The sequence below is a fragment of the Salmo trutta genome, chromosome 17 (genome assembly GCF_901001165.1).
Source record: "Salmo trutta chromosome 17, fSalTru1.1, whole genome shotgun sequence".
Classification (NCBI taxonomy): Eukaryota; Metazoa; Chordata; class Actinopteri; order Salmoniformes; family Salmonidae; genus Salmo; species Salmo trutta.
In genome coordinates, this window is record NC_042973.1 from 1675779 (window position 1) to 1697101 (window position 21323).

At 43.9% G+C, this 21323-nt stretch overlaps 1 protein-coding gene across 2 annotated transcripts in view; it reads left to right on the forward strand.

Moving 5' to 3' along the window:
* tmem131 (transmembrane protein 131) overlaps positions 1–21323 on the forward strand; it is a 118147-nt gene that overhangs the window by 10787 nt on the left and 86037 nt on the right. For both annotated transcript variants that reach the window (XM_029695365.1, XM_029695364.1), the window contains exons 2-5: positions 897–958; positions 2147–2187; positions 15615–15683; positions 18010–18130. In XM_029695365.1, coding sequence (XP_029551225.1) covers positions 897–958; positions 2147–2187; positions 15615–15683; positions 18010–18130 — 293 coding nt within the window. The remainder of the gene's footprint in view (positions 1–896; positions 959–2146; positions 2188–15614; positions 15684–18009; positions 18131–21323) is intronic.

Here is a 21323-nt window from a genome sequence, read left to right on the forward strand (position 1 = left end):
TTGCCTACCTGGTTAAATAAAGGTGAAATAAATAAATAAAATAAAATAAATTGCTGAATGTTGGTCTGAAAATCTGATCAGGTTATGTTGATGTGAAGAGGACATTCTGTCAACAGGCTTTCATCATTCCTTCTTTCCTCACAGCTCTTTGTGACTGGAGGGTTAATCATGTCTGAATTTCTGAATCGGATCCATTTCCAGGGAGCTACTAGTTACTTGGCCAATTCACCCTGGAACTCAGGCTAGTGTGGCCCAAATGGCAGTGGCATCCTATTTATTCCCTTATGGTACCATTACTTTAGACTACGGCCCATAGGTGTCTGGTCCACTAGGTAAGAAGTAGTGTACTGTAAAAGAACAGGGTGCCACTTGGGACACTGCCTGCATGTCTGATTCAGATCCATCTCCAGCAGCCTGGTCTCATAGATTAGACGTAACATAGTAAATCTAAAATATACACCAAATTAGTATGATATGGTTACTTAACGCAAACATGTAGCAACCCAAACATTGCGAGTTTGAATCTCCTCACGGACAACTTTAGCATTTTAGTTAATTAGAAACTTTTCGACTACTTACAATGTTTTTTTGTTTTTTTTTGCTACTTCGCATCTACTTAGCATGTTAGCTAACCTTTCCCCTAACCCTTTCATCATACGTTTTGCAAATGTGTAATGTAACTTGAAATGGGTGATGGACATCCACAATTTTAATACATACCAAATGAAACTTGTAACATATCATAATAAATGGAGTGTCTCGGATTTACATACAGAATAATATGAAATGTTTTGAGACCAGGTTACTTCCAGGGAGATAGTAGTTGTTGTCCAAATGAACCCTGGAAGTGACATGTAACTCCTGACTCATTTGAAGTATTTCTCTTGTCTTCACAGCATTTATACAGTCAGACACAATCCTCGAGGTGCTACACTTTGGAGAAGAAAGTCTCTTACAGGTAAGACACAGTTCATCTCTTTAAGCAGCCAGTTAACCTTTTTTTTGTGAAAACACTTGTTACTTTTCTGACTGGAGGGTCCTCTGTTTGTACCGGCTCAGTAAAGCTGTCTGTTATTGTGTAGTAGGTTGACTAGTTGGTATACAAAGAGCCATGGCTGCCTCCCAAATGCATCCTATTCCTTTGCCTGGCTACCTAGACTCCTTTCTCCAGCCAAACGCAACACCACGTCCACATTAGTTTCTTCTCCTCAATCTGAGTACCTCGCCGTTCCTCCACCGAATGCGGACACATTCAGGGACGTCTGATTGGTCCAGAAACCGATGGTTTTGGGCCAGAGCCAGAACACACATGGGTAAAGCGGCGGTTTGAAAGCGTGTCATTGGTTTTGATACTCTGATTTGGTTAGAGACATTCCAATCGCTGATGACTTTGTTTTAGTACAACGACACTCGTCGCCATAAACTACTTTTGATGATGGCCGTCTCAGACTGAAGTCTATAACGAAAGACAGAGCAGCAATAATAATTTAGTGTGAGTCGTCAGGCTACTCTATTCTAGAGCGTTCTTTAGGACCAGAGTCCTATGGGCACTACATAGGGAATAGGGTACCATTTGGGACATAGAAACAGCTGTATCTCACATTTCTTCTATCCTGGTGGCATGGGGTGCATCCCAAATGGCATCCTATGGCCCTATATAGTACACTACTTTTGACCAGAGAGCTCTGGGCACTGTATAGAGAATAGGGTACCATTTGGGGATGTAGACATGGCTTAATTTTTACCAGCAGAAAGAAGCGCTGATAGATAGTAGATCAAACTGGCCTACACTGGATTTGGCTCACTTTGCTGCTTCCCACACACAGTCCCCACTCATTCATACAGAAGGATACTCACTTTCACAGATGAATGTATACTGAGTCAGAGATATGCCCTGCCAGTGGGGAATACTGCTGATAAACAGGCTCTAAAGATGTTTTTTTGAGTTCATACAGTCTATATTCACTCATATATTAACTTGTGTTCCACATACAGTACTGTTTCACACCCTCACACTTTAAAGATAACTTGCTTGTCATAATACGTTCTCCTGATTTTTAACAAGTTTTGCATTTTTTACATCAACTTTTGTTGCCTTTCAGAAGTTTTACTAAAACGTATCATGATTGTTTTCTTCTCTTTGCAGACAGAGTCTGACTTTGATCTAAGTTTATATAATCGAAAAAGGTAAGTTGTCTATTTTTGGCTTCTTCAATCAAATGTTCGTCCCCCCCAATTATCCAGTTGGACCTACAAACAGACAGATCCCAGCGTGTGTTTCACATTAGAAAGGCCATGCAATGCTTGTTGTGGGATGTGAATCTGCAGTTAGATAAATTACCTGATGCACGGACAGCCTTTACAAAAAAAAAAGATTGCAGTTTTGAAACTGCAGTCGCATGTGGTGTTTTGGACGCGGTAATAGTAGAATAACTGCAGTCGCATGTGGTGTTTTGGACGCGGTAATAGCAGAATAACTGCAGTCGCTTGTGGTATTTTGGACGCAGTAATAGCAGAATAACTGCAGTCGCATGTGGTATTTTGCAGTTCTACTACACTCTAACTGCTATCTTCTTTCGTAAGAACGGTTTGACTTTTTAGTTCTATACCAGTATTTTAATATTTAGTTTGTTAAATGTGTTACGCAACTTGTTACCGTGCGTATTACAGGAATCTGCCAGTAGATAAATGACCTAGCTTGTTACCATGTGTATTACAGGACACGTGAATCTGCCAGTAGATAAATGACCTAGCTTGTTACCATGTGTATTACAGGACATGTGAATCTGCCAGTAGATAAATGACCTAGCTTGTTACCATGTGTATTACAGGAATCTGCCAGTAGATAAATGACCTAGCTTGTTACCGTGCGTATTACAGGACATGTGAATCTGCCAGTAGATAAATGACCTAGCTTGTTACCATGTGTATTACAGGACATGTGAATCTGCCAGTAGATAAATGACCTAGCTTGTTACCATGTGTATTACAGGACATGTGAATCTGCCAGTAGATAAATGACCTAGCTTGTTACCGTGTGTATTACAGGAATCTGCCAGTAGATAAATGACCTAGCTTGTTACCATGTGTATTACAGGAATCTGCCAGTAGATAAATGACCTAGCTTGTTACCGTGCGTATTACAGGACATGTGAATCTGCCAGTAGATAAATGACCTAGCTTGTTACCATGTGTATTACAGGACATGTGAATCTGCCAGTAGATAAATGACCTAGCTTGTTACCGTGCGTATTACAGGAATCTGCCAGTAGATAAATGACCTAGCTTGTTACCGTGTGTATTACAGGAATCTGCCAGTAGATAAATGACCAAGCTTGTTACCGTGCGTATTACAGGACATGTGAATCTGCCAGTAGATAAATGACCTAGCTTGTTACCGTGTGTATTACAGGAATCTGCCAGTAGATAAATGACCTAGCTTGTTACCATGTGTATTACAGGACATGTGAATCTGCCAGTACATAAATGACCTAGCTTGTTACCATGTGTATTACAGGACATGTGAATCTGCCAGTAGAAAAATGACCTAGCTTGTTACCGTGCGTATTACAGGACATGTGAATCTGCCAGTAGATAAATGACCTAGCTTGTTACCGTGTGTATTACAGGAATCTGCCAGTAGATAAATGACCTAGCTTGTTACCATGTGTATTACAGGACATGTGAATCTGCCAGTAGATAAATGACCAAGCTTGTTACCGTGCGTATTACAGGACATGTGAATCTGCCAGTAGATAAATGACCTAGCTTGTTACCGTGTGTATTACAGGAATCTGCCAGTAGATAAATGACCTAGCTTGTTACCATGTGTATTACAGGACATGTGAATCTGCCAGTACATAAATGACCTAGCTTGTTACCATGTGTATTACAGGACATGTGAATCTGCCAGTAGAAAAATGACCTAGCTTGTTACCGTGCGTATTACAGGACATGTGAATCTGCCAGTAGATAAATGACCTAGCTTGTTACCATGTGTATTACAGGACATGTGAATCTGCCAGTAGATAAATGACCTAGCTTGTTACCGTGTGTATTACAGGAATCTGCCAGTAGATAAATGACCTAGCTTGTTACCGTGCGTATTACAGGACATGTGAATCTGCCAGTAGATAAATGACCTAGCTTGTTACCGTGCGTATTACAGGACATGTGAATCTGCCAGTAGATAAATGACCTAGCTTGTTACCATGTGTATTACAGGACATGTGAATCTGCCAGTAGATAAATGACCTAGCTTGTTACCGTGCGTATTACAGGAATCTGCCAGTAGATAAATGACCTAGCTTGTTACCATGTGTATTACAGGACATGTGAATCTGCCAGTAGATAAATGACCTAGCTTGTTACCATGTGTATTACAGGACATGTGAATCTGCCAGTAGATAAATGACCTAGCTTGTTACCGTGTGTATTACAGGAATCTGCCAGTAGATAAATGACCTAGCTTGTTACTGTGCGTATTACAGGACATGTGAATCTGCCAGTAGATAAATGACCTAGCTTGTTACCATGTGTATTACAGGACATGTGAATCTGCCAGTAGATAAATGACCTAGCTTGTTACCGTGCGTATTACAGGAATCTGCCAGTAGATAAATGACCTAGCTTGTTACCGTGCGTATTACAGGACATGTGAATCTGCCAGTAGATAAATGACCTAGCTTGTTACCGTGCGTATTACAGGACATGTGAATCTGCCAGTACATAAATGACCTAGCTTGTTACCGTGTGTATTACAGGAATCTGCCAGTAGATAAATGACCTAGCTTGTTACCGTGCGTATTACAGGACATGTGAATCTGCCAGTAGATAAATGCGTATTAAGCAAGTTTTATTTGCATTTAAGAGCAGTTGGTGGCCACGGAAGCAGAGTTGTATGGCATTGTAGCTTGTTTGGAGGTTTTTTAACACAGTGTCCAAAGAAGGGCCAGAAGTATAAAGAATGGTGTCGTCTGCGTAGAGGTGGATCAGAGAAGTACCAGCAGCAAGAGCGACATCATTGATGAATACAGAGAAAAGAGTCGGCCCGAGAATTGAACGCTGTGGCACCCCCATAGAGACTGCAAGAGGTCCGGACAACAGGCCCTCTGATTTGATACACTGAACTCTGTCTGAGAAGTAGTTGGTGAACCAGGCGAGGCAGTCATTTGAGATGCCAAGGCTATTGAGTCTGCCGATAAGAATGTGGTCATTGACAGAGTCGAAAGCCTTGGCCAGGTCGATGAATACAGCTGCACAGTATTGTCTCTTATCGATGGCGGTTATGATATCGTTTAGGACCTTGAGCGTGGCTGAGGTGCACCCATGACCAGCTCTGAAACCAGATTGCATAGCGGAGAAGGTACGGTGGGATTCGAAATGGTCGGTGATCTGTTTGTTAACTTGGCTTTCGAAGACCTTAGAAAGGCAGGGTAGAATAGATATAGGTCTGTAGCAGTTTGGGTCTAGAGTGTCTCCCCCTTTGAAGAGGGGGACGACCGTGGCAGCTTTCCAATCTTTGGGGATCTTAGACGATACGAAAGAGAGGTTGAACAGGCTAGTAATAGGGATTGCAACAATTTCGGTTGATAATTTTAGGAAGAGAGGGTCCAGATTGTCTAGTCATGCTGATTTGTAGGGGTCCAGATTTTGCAGCTCTTTCAGAACATCAGCTATCTGGATTTGGGTGAAGGAGAAATGGGGGAGTCTTGGGCAAGTTGCTGTGGGGGGTGCAGGGCTGTTGACCAGGGTAGGGTTGGCCAGGTGGAAATTATGGCCAGCCGTAAAAAAAAATGCTTATTGAAATTCTCAATTATTGTGGAGCCTCAGTGCAGTGGGCAGCTTGGAGGAGATGCTCTTATTCTCCATGGACTTTACAGTGTCCCAGAACTTTTTGGAGTTTGTGCTGCAGGATGCAAATTTCTGTTTGAAAAAGCTAGCCTTTGCTTTCCTAACTGCCTGTGTATATTGGTTCCTAACTTCCCTGAAAAGTTGCATATCGCGGGGACTATTCGATGCTAATGCCGTACGCCACAGGGTGTTTTTGTGCTGGTCAAGGGCAGTCAGGTCTGGAGTGAACCAAGGGCTATATCTGTTCCTGGTTCTACATTTTTTTGAAAGGGGCATGCTTATTTAAGATGGTGAGGAAAGCAATTTTAAAGAATAACCAGGCATCTTTTACTGACGGAATGAGGTCAATATCCTTCCAGGATACCCGGGCCAGGTCGATTAGAAAGGCCTGCTCGCTGAAGTGTTGTAGGGAGCGTTTGACAGTGATGAGGGGTGGTCGTTTGACCGCAGATCCATTACGGATGCAAGCAATGAGGCAGTGATCACTGAGATCCAGGTTGAAGACAGCGGAGTTGTATTTGGAGGGCAGGTTGGTTAGGATGATATCTATGAGGGTGCCTGTGTTTACGGATTTGGGGTGGTACCTGGTGGGTTCATTGATAATTTGTGTGAGATTGAGAGCATCAAGCTTAGATTGTAGGACTGCTGGGGTGTTAAGCATGTCCCAGTTTAGGTCACCTAAAAGAACGAGCTCTGAAGATAGCTGGCGGGCAAGCAATTCACATATGGTGTCCAGGGTACAGCTGTTGGGCAGTAGGTGGTCCATAGCAAGTGGCAACGGTAAGAGACTTGTTTCTGGAGAGGTGGATTTTTAAAAGTAGAAGCTCAAATTGTTTGGGCACAGACCTGGATAGTAAGACAGAACTCTGTTATAGTTAGGGATGGAGATTTCAGGGTTTTTGGTGGCCTTCCTAAGCCAGGATTCAGACACGGCTAGGACAACCGGTTTGGCAGAGTGTGCTAAAGCAGTGAATAAAACAAATTTAGGGAGGAGGCTTCTAATGTTAACATGCATGAAACCAAGGCTATTACGGTTACAGAAGTCAACAAATGAGAGCGCCTGGGGAATAGGAGTGGAGCTAGATACTGCAGGGCCTGGATTAACCTCTACATCACCAGAGGAGGAGTAGGATAATGGACGGCTAAGGGCTATAAGAACTGGCCGTCTAGTACGTTTGGAACAGGGAGTAAAAGGAGCACGTTTCTGGGCGCGGTAGAATAGCTTCAAGGTATAATGTACAAACAAAGGTATGGTGTGAATACAGTGGAGGTAAACCTAGGCAATGAGCGACGATGAGAGAGATATTGTCTCTAGAGACATCAATTAAACCAGGTGAGGTCACCGCATGTGTGGGAGGTGGAACAAGAGGGTTAGCTGAGGCATATTGAGCAGGGCTGGAGATCTCTACAGTGAAATAAGACAATCACTAACCAAAGGGCATATTGACATTAGGGAGTGGCATGCGTAGCAGAGTGATCATAGGGTCCAATGAGTATCTGGATGGGCTGGAGACACTGCGATTCAGACAGCTAGCGCGCCGGGGCTAGCAGGCTAGCAGAAAGGCCTTAGAGGGACGTCGTGACGGAAGAAGTCTGTTGTAGCCCCCTCGTGCTGTTACGTCGGCAGACCAGTTGTGATGGATCAGCAGGGGTTCGTGTAGTAAAAGGGTCCAGGCTAATTGGCAAAATAGGTATTGTAGCCCAAGGAGTGGCTGATGGACCTCTTCCGCTAGCCGGGAAATGGGCCTAGCATAGGCTAGCTCCAGGCTAATTGGTGCTTGCTTCGGGACAGGGACGTTAGCCAGGAGAAGCCAATCGGATAGCAGCTAGCTAGCTGCGATGATCCAGGTGAAGAGGTTCAGAGCTGTGGTAGGAATCCGGAGAAAAAGGAGTCCGATAAGCTCTGGGTTGAATCGCGCTGTGCAGACTGGCAGGAGTTGTCCGGGCTAAAGGTTAGCTGATGACCGCTAGCAGTGGCTAGCTGACTACTAGCTAGTAGCTAGTTAGCTGGCTAGCTCCTGTTGGGGGTTCCGGTTTTAAGTAAAGAAAATAGCAGATCCATACCACGTTGGGTGAGGAGGGTTGAAGGAGAGTATGTTGAAACTGGGGTTAAGAAAAATATAAAAAATATATTTGAAGAAAAAAATATATAAAAAATATATAAAAAGATATATATATTTTTTTCCAAAGATATATCTTTTTTTTATATATTTTTCTTACGGGACATGGGACACGACAAGACAAAGATAAAAGACGCCTGACTGCTACGCCATCTTGGAGAGGAAAGTCTGGCATTCTCTCAACCAGCTTCATGAGGAATGCTTTTCCAACAGTCTTGAAGGAGTTCCCACATATGCTGAGCACATGTTGGCTGCTTTTCCTTCACTCTGCGGTCCAACTCATCCCAAACCATCTCAATTGGGTTGAGGTCGGGTGATTGGGGAGGCCAGGTCATCTGATGCCGCACTCCATCACTCTCCTTGGTCAAATAGCCCTTATACAGCCTTGGATGTGTGTTGAGTCATTGTCCTGTTGAAAAACAAATGATAGTCCCACTAAGTGCAAACCAGATGGGATGGCATATCACTGCAGAATGCTGTGGTAGCCATGCTGGTTAAGTGTGCCTTGAATTCTAAATACATCAGACAGTGTCACCAGCAGAGCACCATCACACCTCCTCCTCCATGCTTCACGGTGGGAACCACACATGCGGAGATCATCCGTTCACCTACTCTGCATCTCACAAAGACACGGCGGTTGGACACAACCACAACACTCATCAGACCAAAGGACCGATTTCCACCGATCTAATGTCCATTGCTTGTGTTTCTTGGCCCAAGCAAGTCTCTTCTTATTGGTGTCCATTGGTAGTGGTTTCTTTGCAGCAATTTGAACATGAAGGCCTGATTCACACAGTCTCCTCTGAACAGTTGATGTTGAGATGTGTCTGTTACTTGAACTCTGTGAAGCATCTATTTGGGCTGCAATCTGAGGCTGGTAACTCCAATGACCTTAACCTCTGCAGCAGAGGTAACTCTGGGTCTTCCTTTCCTGTGGTGGTGCTCATGAGAGCCAGTTTCATCAAAGTTCTTGAAATGTTCTGCATTGACTAACCTTCATGTCTTAAAGTAATGATGAGCTGTTTTCTCTTTGGTTATTTGAGCTGTTTTTGCCATATTGTGGACTTAGCCCTATTTGGTAAATGACAATCTTCTGTATACCACCTCTACCATGTCACAACACAAGCTGATTTACTGAAACGCAAACAGAAGGAAAGAAATTCCTTAAATTAACTTAAGGCTCGTCCCCTTTTTTCCAATTTTCGTCTAAAATGACATACCCAAATCTAACTGCCTGTAGCTCAGGTCCTGAAGCAAGGATATGCATATTCTTGGTACCATTTGAAAGGAAACACTTTGAAGTTTTTGGAAATGTGAAAGCAATGTAGGAGAATATAACACAATAGATCTGGTAGAAGATAATACAAAGAAAAAAAACTGTCTTTTTGTATTTTTTTTGTAACGTCTTTGAAAAGCAAGAGAAAGACCATAATGTATTATTCCAGCCCAGTTGCAATTTAGATTTTGGCCAGTAGATGGCAGCAGTGTATGCGCACAGTTTTAGACTAATCCAATGAACCATTGCATTTCTGTTCAAAGTGCTCTATCAAGACTGCCCAAATGTGCCTAATTTGTTTATTAATAACTTTTCATGTTCAAAACTGTGCACTCTCTCCTCAAACAATAGCACGGTATTATTTCACTGTAATAGCTACTGTAAATTGGACAGTGCAGTTAGATTAACAAGAATTGAAGCTTTGTGCCAATATCACGTCTATGTTCTTGTTACTTACAACCTCATGCTAATCACATTAGCCTACGTTAGGTCAACCGTCCCGCAGGGGACCCACCAATCCTGAAGAAGTTTTAACAAGGCACACCTGTTAATTTAAATGCATTCCAGGTGACTACCTCATGAAGCTGGTTGAGAGAATGCCAAGAGTATGCAAAGATATCATCAAGGAAAAGGGTGGCTACTTTGAAGAATCTCAAATACATGTTGATTTGTTTAACACTTATTTTGGTTACTACATGGTTCCATATGTGTTATTTCATAGTTTTGATGTCTTCACCATTATTCTACAACATAGAACATATTAATAATAAAGAAAATATTAATAATAAAGAAAATATTAATAATAAAGAAAAACACTTGAGTAGGTGTGTCAAAACATCTGACTGGTACTGTATGTGTGGGAAAGGTCAGTGTGTTGTGTGGAGTGAGATTTGCATCATCTGTTGGGCCGGTGTGCGAATTGGAGTGTGTCTAGGGTTTCCGGGATGATGGCGTTGATATGAGTCATGACCAGCCTTTCAAAGCACTTCATGGCTACAGACGTGAGTGCTACGGGGCGGTAGTCATTTAGGCAAGGTACCTTCACTTTCCTGGGCACAGGGACTATGGTGGTCTGCTTGAAACATGTTGGTATTACAGACTGGGTCAGGGAGAGGTTGGAAATGTCATTGAAGACACTTGCCAGTTGGTCAGCACATGCTCTGAGTACACAAATCAAATCACATTTATTTATATAGCCCTTCGACATCAGCTGATATCTCAAAGTGCTGTACAGAAACCCAGCCTAAAACCCCAAACAGCAAGCAATGCAGGTGTAGAAGCACCAGAATAGTTCTTTTTAACATTTATTTTTCAACCGGATTCTACTTTATCAGGTAAAAACTACTGAATGAACCCTAACCTTTAAATTACGGTTAAAAATATAAATATATAATAATAATAAAAAAGTGCTATGATTTATTAATTTCGATGATATTAGTGAAATCGTGAAAATATGTTTGTCCTGGCAGCCACACTACAGCCAGTGGTAGAGGACAGAGTTTAGGTCAGGCTACAGAGCTCTACTACAGCCAGTGGTAGAGGACAGAGTTTAGGTCAGGCTACAGAGCTCCACTACAGCCAGTGGTAGAGGACAGAGTTTAGGTCAGGCTACAGAGGTGTAGTAGACCTCAAAGTGAAATGCTGAATACAACAGGTGTAGTAGACCTCACAGTGACATGCTGAATACAACAGGTGTAGTAGACCTCACAGTGAAATGCTGAATACAACAGGTGTAGTAGACCTTACAGTGAAATGCTGAATACAACAGGTGTAGTAGACCTTACAGTGAAATGCTGAATACAACAGGTGTAGTAGACCTTACAGTGAAATGCTGAATACAACAGGTGTAGTAGACCTTACAGTGAAATGCTGAATACAACAGGTGTAGTAGACCTTACAGTGAAATGCTGAATACAACAGGTGTAGTAGACCTTACAGTGAAATGCTGAATACAACAGGTGTAGTAGACCTCACAGTGAAATGCTGAATACAACAGGTGTAGTAGACCTCACAGTGAAATGCTGAATACAACAGGTGTAGTAGACCTTACAGTGAAATGCTGAATACAACAGGTGTAGTAGAGCTTACAGTGAAATGCTGAATACAACAGGTGTAGTATACCTCACAGTGAAATGCTGAATACAACAGGTGTAGTAGACCTTACAGTGAAATGCTGAATACAACAGGTGTAGTAGACCTCACAGTGAAATGCTGAATACAACAGGTGTAGTAGACCTCACAGTGAAATGCTGAATACAACAGGTGTAGTAGACCTCACAGTGAAATGCTGAATACAACAGGTGTAGTAGACCTCACAGTGAAATGCTGAATACAACAGGTGTAGTAGACCTCACAGTGAAATGCTGAATACAACAGGTGTAGTAGACCTTACAGTGAAATGCTGAATACAACAGGTGTAGTAGACCTTACAGTGAAATGCTGAATACAACAGGTGTAGTAGACCTCACAGTGAAATGCTGAATACAACAGGTGTAGTAGACCTTACAGTGAAATGCTGAATACAACAGGTGTAGTAGACCTTACAGTGAAATGCTGAATACAACAGGTGTAGTAGACCTCACAGTGAAATGCTGAATACAACAGGTGTAGTAGACCTCACAGTGAAATGCTGAATACAACAGGTGTAGTAGACCTTACAGTGAAATGCTGAATACAACAGGTGTAGTAGACCTTACAGTGAAATGCTGAATACAACAGGTGTAGTAGACCTCACAGTGAAATGCTGAATACAACAGGTGTAGTAGACCTTACAGTGAAATGCTGAATACAACAGGTGTAGTAGACCTCACAGTGAAATGCTGAATACAACAGGTGTAGTAGACCTCACAGTGAAATGCTGAATACAACAGGTGTAGTAGACCTTACAGTGAAATGCTGAACACAACAGGTGTAGTAGACCTCACAGTGAAATGCTGAATACAACAGGTGTAGTAGACCTCACAGTGAAATGCTGAATACAACAGGTGTAGTAGACCTCACAGTGAAATGCTGAATACAACAGGTGTAGACCTCACAGTGAAATGCTGAATACAACAGGTGTAGTAGACCTTACAGTGAAATGCTGAATACAACAGGTGTAGTAGACCTCACAGTGAAATGCTGACTTACAAGCCCTTAACTCTTCTTGAACTGTTGGTGAAGAAAATATTTACCAAATAAACTGAAGTAAAAAAAAGATACAAAATAACACAATAAAATAACATGGCTACTGGTACAGAGTCAATGTGGAGGCTATATACAGGGTGTTACGGTACAGAGTCAATGTGGAGGCTATATACAGGGTGTTACGGTACAGAGTCAATGTGGAGGCTATATACAGGGGGTACCGGTACAGAGTCAATGTGGAGGCTATATACAGGGGGTACCGGTACAGAGTCAATGTGGAGACTATATACAGGGGGTACCGGTACAGAGTCAATGTGGAGACGATATACAGGGGGTACCGGTACAGAGTCAATGTGGAGGCTATATACAGGGGGTACCGGTACAGAGTCAATGTGGAGGCTATATACAGGGGGTACCGGTACAGAGTCAATGTGGAGGCTATATACAGGGGGTAGGTTGTAGTTATTATAGGAATTATAGGACTATTTCTCTCTATACGATTTGTATTTCATATACCTTTGACTATTGGATGTTCTTATAGGCACTTTAGTATTGCCAGTGTAACAGTATAGCTTCCATCCCTCTCCTCACTCCTACCTGGGCTCGAACCAGGAACACATCGACAACAGCCACCCTCGAAGCAGCGTTACCCATGTAGAGCAAGGGGAACAACTACTCCAAGTCTCAGAGCGAGTGACGTTTGAAACGCTATTAGCGCGCACCCGGCTAACTAGCTAGCCATTTCACATCGGTTACACCAGCCTCATCTTGGGAGTTGACAGGCTTGAAGTCATAAACAGTGCAATGCTTTGCGAAGGGCTGCTGGCAAAACGCACGAAAGTGCTATTTTGAATGAATGCTTACGAGCCTGCTGCTGCCTACCACCGCTCAGTCAGACTGCTCTATCAAATCATAGACTTAATTATAACATAATAACACACAGAAACACGAGCCTTAGGTCATTAATATGGTCGAATCCGGAAACTATCATCTCGAAAACAAAACGTTATTCCTGTTACATTGCACAACCTTCAGTGTGATGTCATAATTACATACAATTCTGGCAAATTAGTTCGCAACGAGCCAGGCAGCCCAAACTGTTGCATATACCCTGACTGCGTACAATGAATGCAAAATTACGCAATTTCACCTGGTTAATATTGCCTGCTAACCTGGATTTCTTTAAGCTAAATATGCAGGTTTAAAAATATATACTTGTGTATTGATTTTAAGAAAGGCATTGATGTTTATGGTTGGAGCAATGTGTACCTAAGCGATTATATGCAACGCAGGACAGGCTAGATAAACTAGTAATATCATCAACCATGTGTAGTTAACTAGTGATTATGATTGATTGATTGTTTTTTATAAGATAAGTTTAATGCTAGCTAGCAACATACCTTGGCTTCTTACGGCATTCACGTAACAGGCAGGCTCCTCGTGGAGTGCAATGTAAAGCAGGTGGTTAGAGCGTTGGACTAGTTAACCATAAGGTTGCAAGATTGAATCCCTGAGCTGACAAGGTAAAAATCTGTGGTTCTGCCCCTGAACAAGGCAGTTAACCCACCGTTCCTAGGCCGTCATTGAACATAAGAATGTGTTCTTAACTGACTTGCCTAGTTAAATAAAGGTAAAAAAAAAAAAACTGCCAAATCGGTGTCCAAAAATACAGATTTTCGATTGTTATGAAAACTTGAAATCGGCCCTAATTAATCGGCCATTCCGATTAATCGGTCGACCTCCACTATATACAGGGGGTACCGGTACAGAGTCAATGTGGAGGCTATATACAGGGTGTTACGATACAGAGTCAGTGTGGAGGCTATATACAGGGGGTACCGGTACAGAGTCAATGTGGAGGCTATATACAGGGGGTACCGGTACAGAGTCAATGTGGAGGCTATATACAGGGGGTACCGGTACAGAGTCAATGTGGAGGCTATATACAGGGGGTACCGGTACAGAGTCAATGTGGAGGCTATATACAGGGGGTACCGGTACAGAGTCAATGTGGAGGCTATATACAGGGGGTACCGGTACAGAGTCAATGTGGAGGGGTATAGTTTAGTTGAGTTAATTAGTTAATTTGTACATGTTGGTAGGGGTGAAGTGACTGCATAGATAAGAAACAGTGAGTAGCAGCAGTGTTCAAAACGAGCGTGGGGCACAATGTAATAGTCCGGTGGCCATTTTATGAATTGTTCATCAGTCGTATGGCTTTGGGGTAGAATCTGTTCAGGAGCCTTTTTGGTCCTAGACTTGGTGCTCTGGTACCCCTTGCCGTGCAGTAGCAGAGAGAACAGTCCATTGACTTGGGTGACTGGAGTCTCTGTGACAATGTTATGGGCTTTCCTCTGTTGTTATGCTAAACAAGATAACTTACATAGCTGGCTAGCTAGACGGCTAACCACCACCACATATAGTGACAATAAAGAGAAAGTAATGGGATGTTTTTGTAGGCATTAACCCTGCCATAGTTAGTTGGATAAAGCCTATGAGGAAAATGAATGGTATTTTTGGAAGGGTTTTTACAATCAGGGGCTTCTCTCTGCTAGTCTGTGACAACCAATCAGGGGCTTCTCTCTGCTAGTCTGTGACAACCAATCAGGGGCTTCTCTCTGCTAGTCTGTGACAACCAATCAGGGGCTTCTCTCTGCTAGTCTGTGACAACCAATCAGGGGCTTCTCTCTGCTAGTCTGTGACAACCAATCAGGGGCTTCTCTCTGCCCAGAGCCCGGTAGAAGTGTTGTTTATCTTTGGGAGAAACAGGACGTGATGTCTCTCTGTGTGTTGTACGTTTCACTTTAGTTTGAGAAGCGTTGAAGCTGAACAGCACTCTGTCCTCCTGTCTCTCTGTCCTCCTGTCTCTCTGTCCTCCTGTCTCACTGTCGTCTTCCTGTCTCACTGTCGTCTTCCTGTCTCACTGTCGTCTTCCTGTCTCACTGTCGTCTTCCTGTCTCACTGTCGTCTTCCTGTCTCACTGTCGTCTTCCTGTCTCACTGTCGTCTTCCTGTCTCACTGTCGTCTTCCTGTCTCACTGTCGTCTTCCTGTCTCACTGTTGTCTTCCTGTCTCACTGTTGTCTTCCTGTCTCACTGTTGTCTTCCTGTCTCACTGTTGTCTTCCTGTCTCACTGTTGTCTTCCTGTCTCACTGTCCTCCTGTCTCACTGTCCTCCTGTCTGACTGTCCTCCTGTCTCACCCTCCTCCTGTCTCACTGTCCTCCTCCTGTCTCCTCCAGTGCATCCCCACATCCAGGGAACAGCAGATCTATAGTCTTCCAGCCTCCAATGCTGGACTTCCATGAACAGTAAGTACCTGACTAGTCCCCCTCCCCTTCCCTCCCCTCCCTCCGTCCTCTAGTAGTGTTGGTGTAGTGTTGGTGTAGTGTTGGTGTATTTCTCTCTCATCAGCTAGTCTTCTTTTACAGTTTCATAATAACTGAGTCTGTTTGAAGCCAAACAATAGGACTGATGGAACATGTCTAAACCCGTGTCTCTGTGGAACGGGCCCTCCTCGTCCCTGTCGAACGGGCCCTCCTCGTCTCTGTCGAATGGGCCCTCCTCGTCTCTGTTGAACGGGCCCTCCTCGTCCCTGTTGAACGGGCCCTCCTCGTCCCTGTTGAACGGGCCCTCCTCGTCCCTGTTGAACGGGCCCTCCTCGTCTCTGTGGAACGGGCCCTCCTCGTCTCTGTGGAACGGGCCGTCCTCGTCTCTGTTGGACGGGCCCTCCTCGTCTCTGTTGAACGGGCTTCCCTCGTCCGTCTCTGTTGAACGGGCTTCCCTCGTCCGTCTCTGTTGAACGGGCCGTCCTCGTCCCTGTTGAACGGGCCGTCCTCGTCCCTGTTGAACGGGCCCTCCTCGTCCCTGTTGAACGGGCCGTCCTCGTCTCTGTTGAACGGGCCGTCCTCGTCTCTGTTGAACGGGCCGTCCTCGTCTCTGTTGAACGGGCCGTCCTCGTCCCTGTTGAACGGGCCGTCCTCGTCCCTGTTGAACGGGCCGTCCTCGTCCCTGTTGAACGGGCCGTCCTCGTCCCTGTTGAACGGGCCGTCCTCGTCCCTGTTGAACGGGCCCTCCTCGTCCCTGTTGAACGGGCCCTCCTCGTCCCTGTTGAACGGGCCCTCCTCGTCCCTGTTGAACGGGCCCTCCTCGTCCCTGTTGAACGGGCCCTCCTCGTCTCTGTTGAACGGGCCCTCCCCGTCCCTGTTGAACGGGCCCTCCCCGTCCCTGTTGAACGGGCCCTCCCCGTCCCTGTTGAACGGGCCCTCCTCGTCCCTGTTGAACGGGCCCTCCCCGTCTCTGTTGAACGGGCCGTCCCCGTCTCTGTTGAACGGGCCGTCCTCGTCTCTGTTGAACAGGGCACAGCCTTCTATAAATATGTTTGATTACCAGTCAGATATACAGGCAGTGGTAACAGTGTGTGTGTGTGTGTGGGCAGAGAGCATTCCACACTGACAATGGAAGCAGACTCAGTGACCTCATGTTTTGTTGCCCTGCCCTCCTCGAAATACTCACCTCATCAAACACCCAATCTACCTACCTCATCCCCATACTGTTTTAATTTACATTTCTGCTCTTTTGCACATCATCATCATCTGCTCATCTATCACTCCAGTGTTAATCTGCTATATTGTAATTACTTCGCTACTATGGCCTATTTATTGCCTTACCTCCTCATGCCATTTGCACACACTGTATATAGACTTTCTTTTTTTCTGTTCTGTTATTGACTTGTTTATTGTGTTATTGACTTGTTTATTGTGTTATTGTCTTGTTTGTTTATTCCATGTGTAACTCTGTTGTTGTATGTGTCGAACTGTTTTGCTTTATCTTGGCCAGGTCGCAGTTGTAAATGAGAACTTGTTCCCAACTGGCCTACCTGGTTAACTAAAGGTGGAATAAATAAATAAATAAAAATACAAAAATCCCTAACTCAACTCCGGGCACCAAAGACGTGGGTCTCGATTACGTCAGCCCTCCGCTGATTCAGAGCGGTTGAGTTGAATGCGGAAGACACATTCCAACTGATTCCCCTTTCCTCTCAACATGCCCAACTCGCCTCGTCATTACACAGAAGGACAGGGAAACCTGTCGTATAATGAATCACTGTCACAGAGGAGGGGAGGGGGGGAGGGGGGGGACACCCCCGTTATGGCTGCACGCCATTGCTGTTCTTTCACCTTTTATTTAACCAGGTCGGCCAGTTGAGAACAAGATCTCATTTACAACTGCGACCTGGCCAAGATAATGCAAAGCAGTTTGACACATACAACAACACAGAGTTACACATGGAGTAAAACAAACATACAGTCAATAATACAGTAGAAAAATAAGTCTGTATACAATGTGAGCAAATGAGGTGAGATAAGGGAGGTAAAGGCAATAAAGGCCATGGTGGCAAAGTAAATGCAATATAGCAAGTAAAACACTGGAATGGTAGATTTGACAGTAGATGAGTATGCAATGTAGAAATACTGGGGTGCAAATATTATATTATTATTATAATATTATGTCAGCATGCCATTCTGTTGTGTTGATGATGATGATGATGATAGTAATGTAAACCTTTTATTAGGGTCATGTGATTTGATCATGTGATTTGATCATGTGATTTGCTCATTCCTTTTTTTTCTCTAGACCCGTGGGGATGCCAAAAATGGAAAAGGTTTACTTGAATAATCCCAGCTCAGAAGAAATTAGTTTGATATCAATATCAGCAACAACTGCACATTTTCATGCCTCCTTTTTCCAGAATGGGGTAAGTGTTAGGCCTTTGTGCCAGGTGTACAGGACCAGTCAAAAGTTTGGACACACCTATTTACTGAAGGGTGTTTCTTTATTTTGACTTTTTTCTACATTGTAGAATAATAGTGAAAACATCAAAACTATGGAGTCATGTAGTAACCAAAAAAAAGTGTTCAAAAATCAAAATATATTTTAGATTCTTCAAAGTAGCCACCCTGTGCCTTGATGACAGCATTGCACACTCTTGGCATTCTCTCAACCAGCTTCATGAAGAATGCTTTTCCAACAGTCTTGAAGGAGTTCCCACATATGCTGAGCACTTGTTGGCTGCTTTTCCTTCACTCTGCGGTCCAGCTCATCCCAAACCATCTTAATTGGGTTGAGGTTGGGAGATTGTGGAGGCCAGGTCATCTGATGCAGCACTCCATCACTCTCCTTATTGGTCAAATGGCCCTTACACAGCCTGGAGGCGTGTTGGGTCATTGTCCTGTTGAAAAACAAATGATAGTCCCACTGAGCACAAACCAGATGAGATGGCGTATCGCTGCAGAATGCTGTGGTAACCATGTTGGTTAAGTGTGCCTTGAATTCTAAATATATCACCAACAGTGTCACCAGCAAAGCACCATCACACCTCCTCCTCCATGCTTCACGGTGGGAACCACACATGTGGACATCTGTTCACCTACTCTGCGTCTCACAAAGACATGGAGGTTGGAACCAAAAATCTCAAATTTGGACTCATCAGACCAAAGGACACATTTCCACCGGTCCAATGTACATTGTTTGTGTTTCTTGTGGTTCCCAAATGCTTTATAGTCCCGTACCCCTTCAACTATTCAACCTCCAGCTGCGTACCCCCTCTTGCACCAGGGTCAGCGTTCTCTCAAATGTTGTTTTTTGCCATCATTCTAAGCTTGCCACACACACTATATGATACATTTATTAAACATAAGAATGAGTGTGAGTATTTGTCACAACCCGGCTCGTGGGAAGTGACAAAGAGCTCTTATAAGACCAGGGCACAAATAATAATATAATAATAATTTTGCTCTTTATTTAACCATCTTACATATAAAACCTTATTTTATTCATCAAAAATTATGAATAACTCACCACAGGTTAATGAGAAGGGTGTGCTTGAAAGGATGCACATAACTCTGCAATGTTGGGTTGTATCGGAGAGTCTGTCTTAAATCATTTTCCACACACAGTCTGTGCCTGTATTTAGTTGTCATGCTAGTGAGGGCTGAGAATCCACTCTCACATAGGTATGTGGTTGCAAAGGGCATCAGTGTCTTAACAGCGTGATTTGCCAAGGCAGGATGCTCTGAGCGCAGCCCAATCCAGAAATCTGGCAGTGGCTTCTGATTAAGTTCAATTTTAACAGAACCGCTTGTTGAGATTTCGATGAGGCTCTCTTGTTCAGATATCGGTAAGTGGACTGGAGGCAGGGCATGAAAGGGATAACGAATCCAGTTGTTTGTGTCGTCCGTTTCAGGAAAGTACCTGCGTAATTGCGTACCCAGCTCACTCAGGTGCTTCGCTCGATCACATTTGACATTGTCCGTAAGCTTGAGTTCATTTGCACACAAAAATCATACAATGATGGAAAGACCTGTGTGTTGTCCTTGTTAATTCAGATAGAGAAGAGCTCCAACTTCTTAATCATAGCCTCAATTTTGTCCCGCACATTGAATATAGTTGAGGAGAGTCCCTGTAATCCTTGATTCAGATCATTCAGGTGAGAAAAAACATCACCAAGATAGTCCAGTCGTGTGAGAAACTCGTCATCAGACAAGTGAAAATTATGGTCAGTAAAGAACTTTAAGCACGTCTCTCAATAATTTTTTTTAAAAAAACATGTCAATACTTTGCCCCTTTAACCAGCGCACTTCTGTATGTTGTAAAAGCGTTAAATGGTCGCTGCCCCATATCACTGCATAGTGCAGAAAATACATGAGAGTTCAGTGGCCTTTTGCTTTAACAAAGTTAACCAATTTCACTGTAGTGTCCAAAACGTCTTTCAAGCTGTCAGGCATTCCCTCGTCTGTTGCCTCATACCAGGAGCTGTGCCAGGACCGCCACATCTGACTCATCCAGCTGTAACACATAGAATTCACTGGCTTGTATGCAAAGCAGTAATTGTTTCAAAACATCTCCTGCCATGTCACTGAGCAGGAAGAATTAAGTCCTCCACAATAGTATGGGGCTTGCCTGTCCTAGCCACTCGGTAGTCTAACAGTTTTACTTCCGTCCCTTTCCTCGCTCCTACCTGGGGTCAAACCACGAAGCATCGTTACCCGTCGCTCCACAAAAGCCGCGGGGAACAACTACTTCAACGTCTCAGAGAGAGTGACATCACCGATTGGAACGCTATTAGCGCACACCCCGCTAACTAGCTAGCCATTTCACATCGGTTACAGTAGCTCACCATATAAGACGCTTCTAGCCCCTTCTTATTAATGGTATCTGTTGCTTTTATAAACTCAGCACAAAAATAAATGCCCCATTTTCAGGACCCGGTCTTTCAAAGATAATTTGTAAAAATCCAAATAACTTCACAGATCTTCATTGTAAAGGGTTTAAACACTGTTTCCCATGCTTGTTCAATGAACCATAAACAATTAATGAACATGCACCTGTGGAACGGTCGTTAAGACACTAACAGCTTATAGACGGTAGGCAAATAAGGTCACAGTTATGAAAACTTAGGACACTAAAGAGGCCTTTCTACTGACTCTGAAAAACGCCAAAAGAAAGATGCCCAGGGTCCCTGCTCATCTGTGTGAACGTGCCTTAGGCATGCTGCAAGGAGGCATGAGGACTGCAGATGTAGCCAGGGCAATAAATTGCAATGTCCGTACTGTGAGACTACTAAGACAGCGCTACATGGAGACAGGACGGACAGCTGACCGTCCTCGCAGTGGCAGACCACGTGTAACAACACCTGCACAGGATCGGTACATCCGAACATCACACCTGCAGGACAGGTACAGGATGGCAACAACAATGCTCCGTCATGGTCTGGGGCGGTGTGTCACAGCATCATCAGACTGAGCTTGTTGTCATTGCAGGCAATCTCAACACTGTGCATTACAGGGAAGGCATCCTCCCTCGTGTGGTACCCTTCCTGCAGGCTCATCCTGACATGACCCTCCAGCATGACAATGCCACCAGCCATACTGCTCGTTCTGTACGTGATT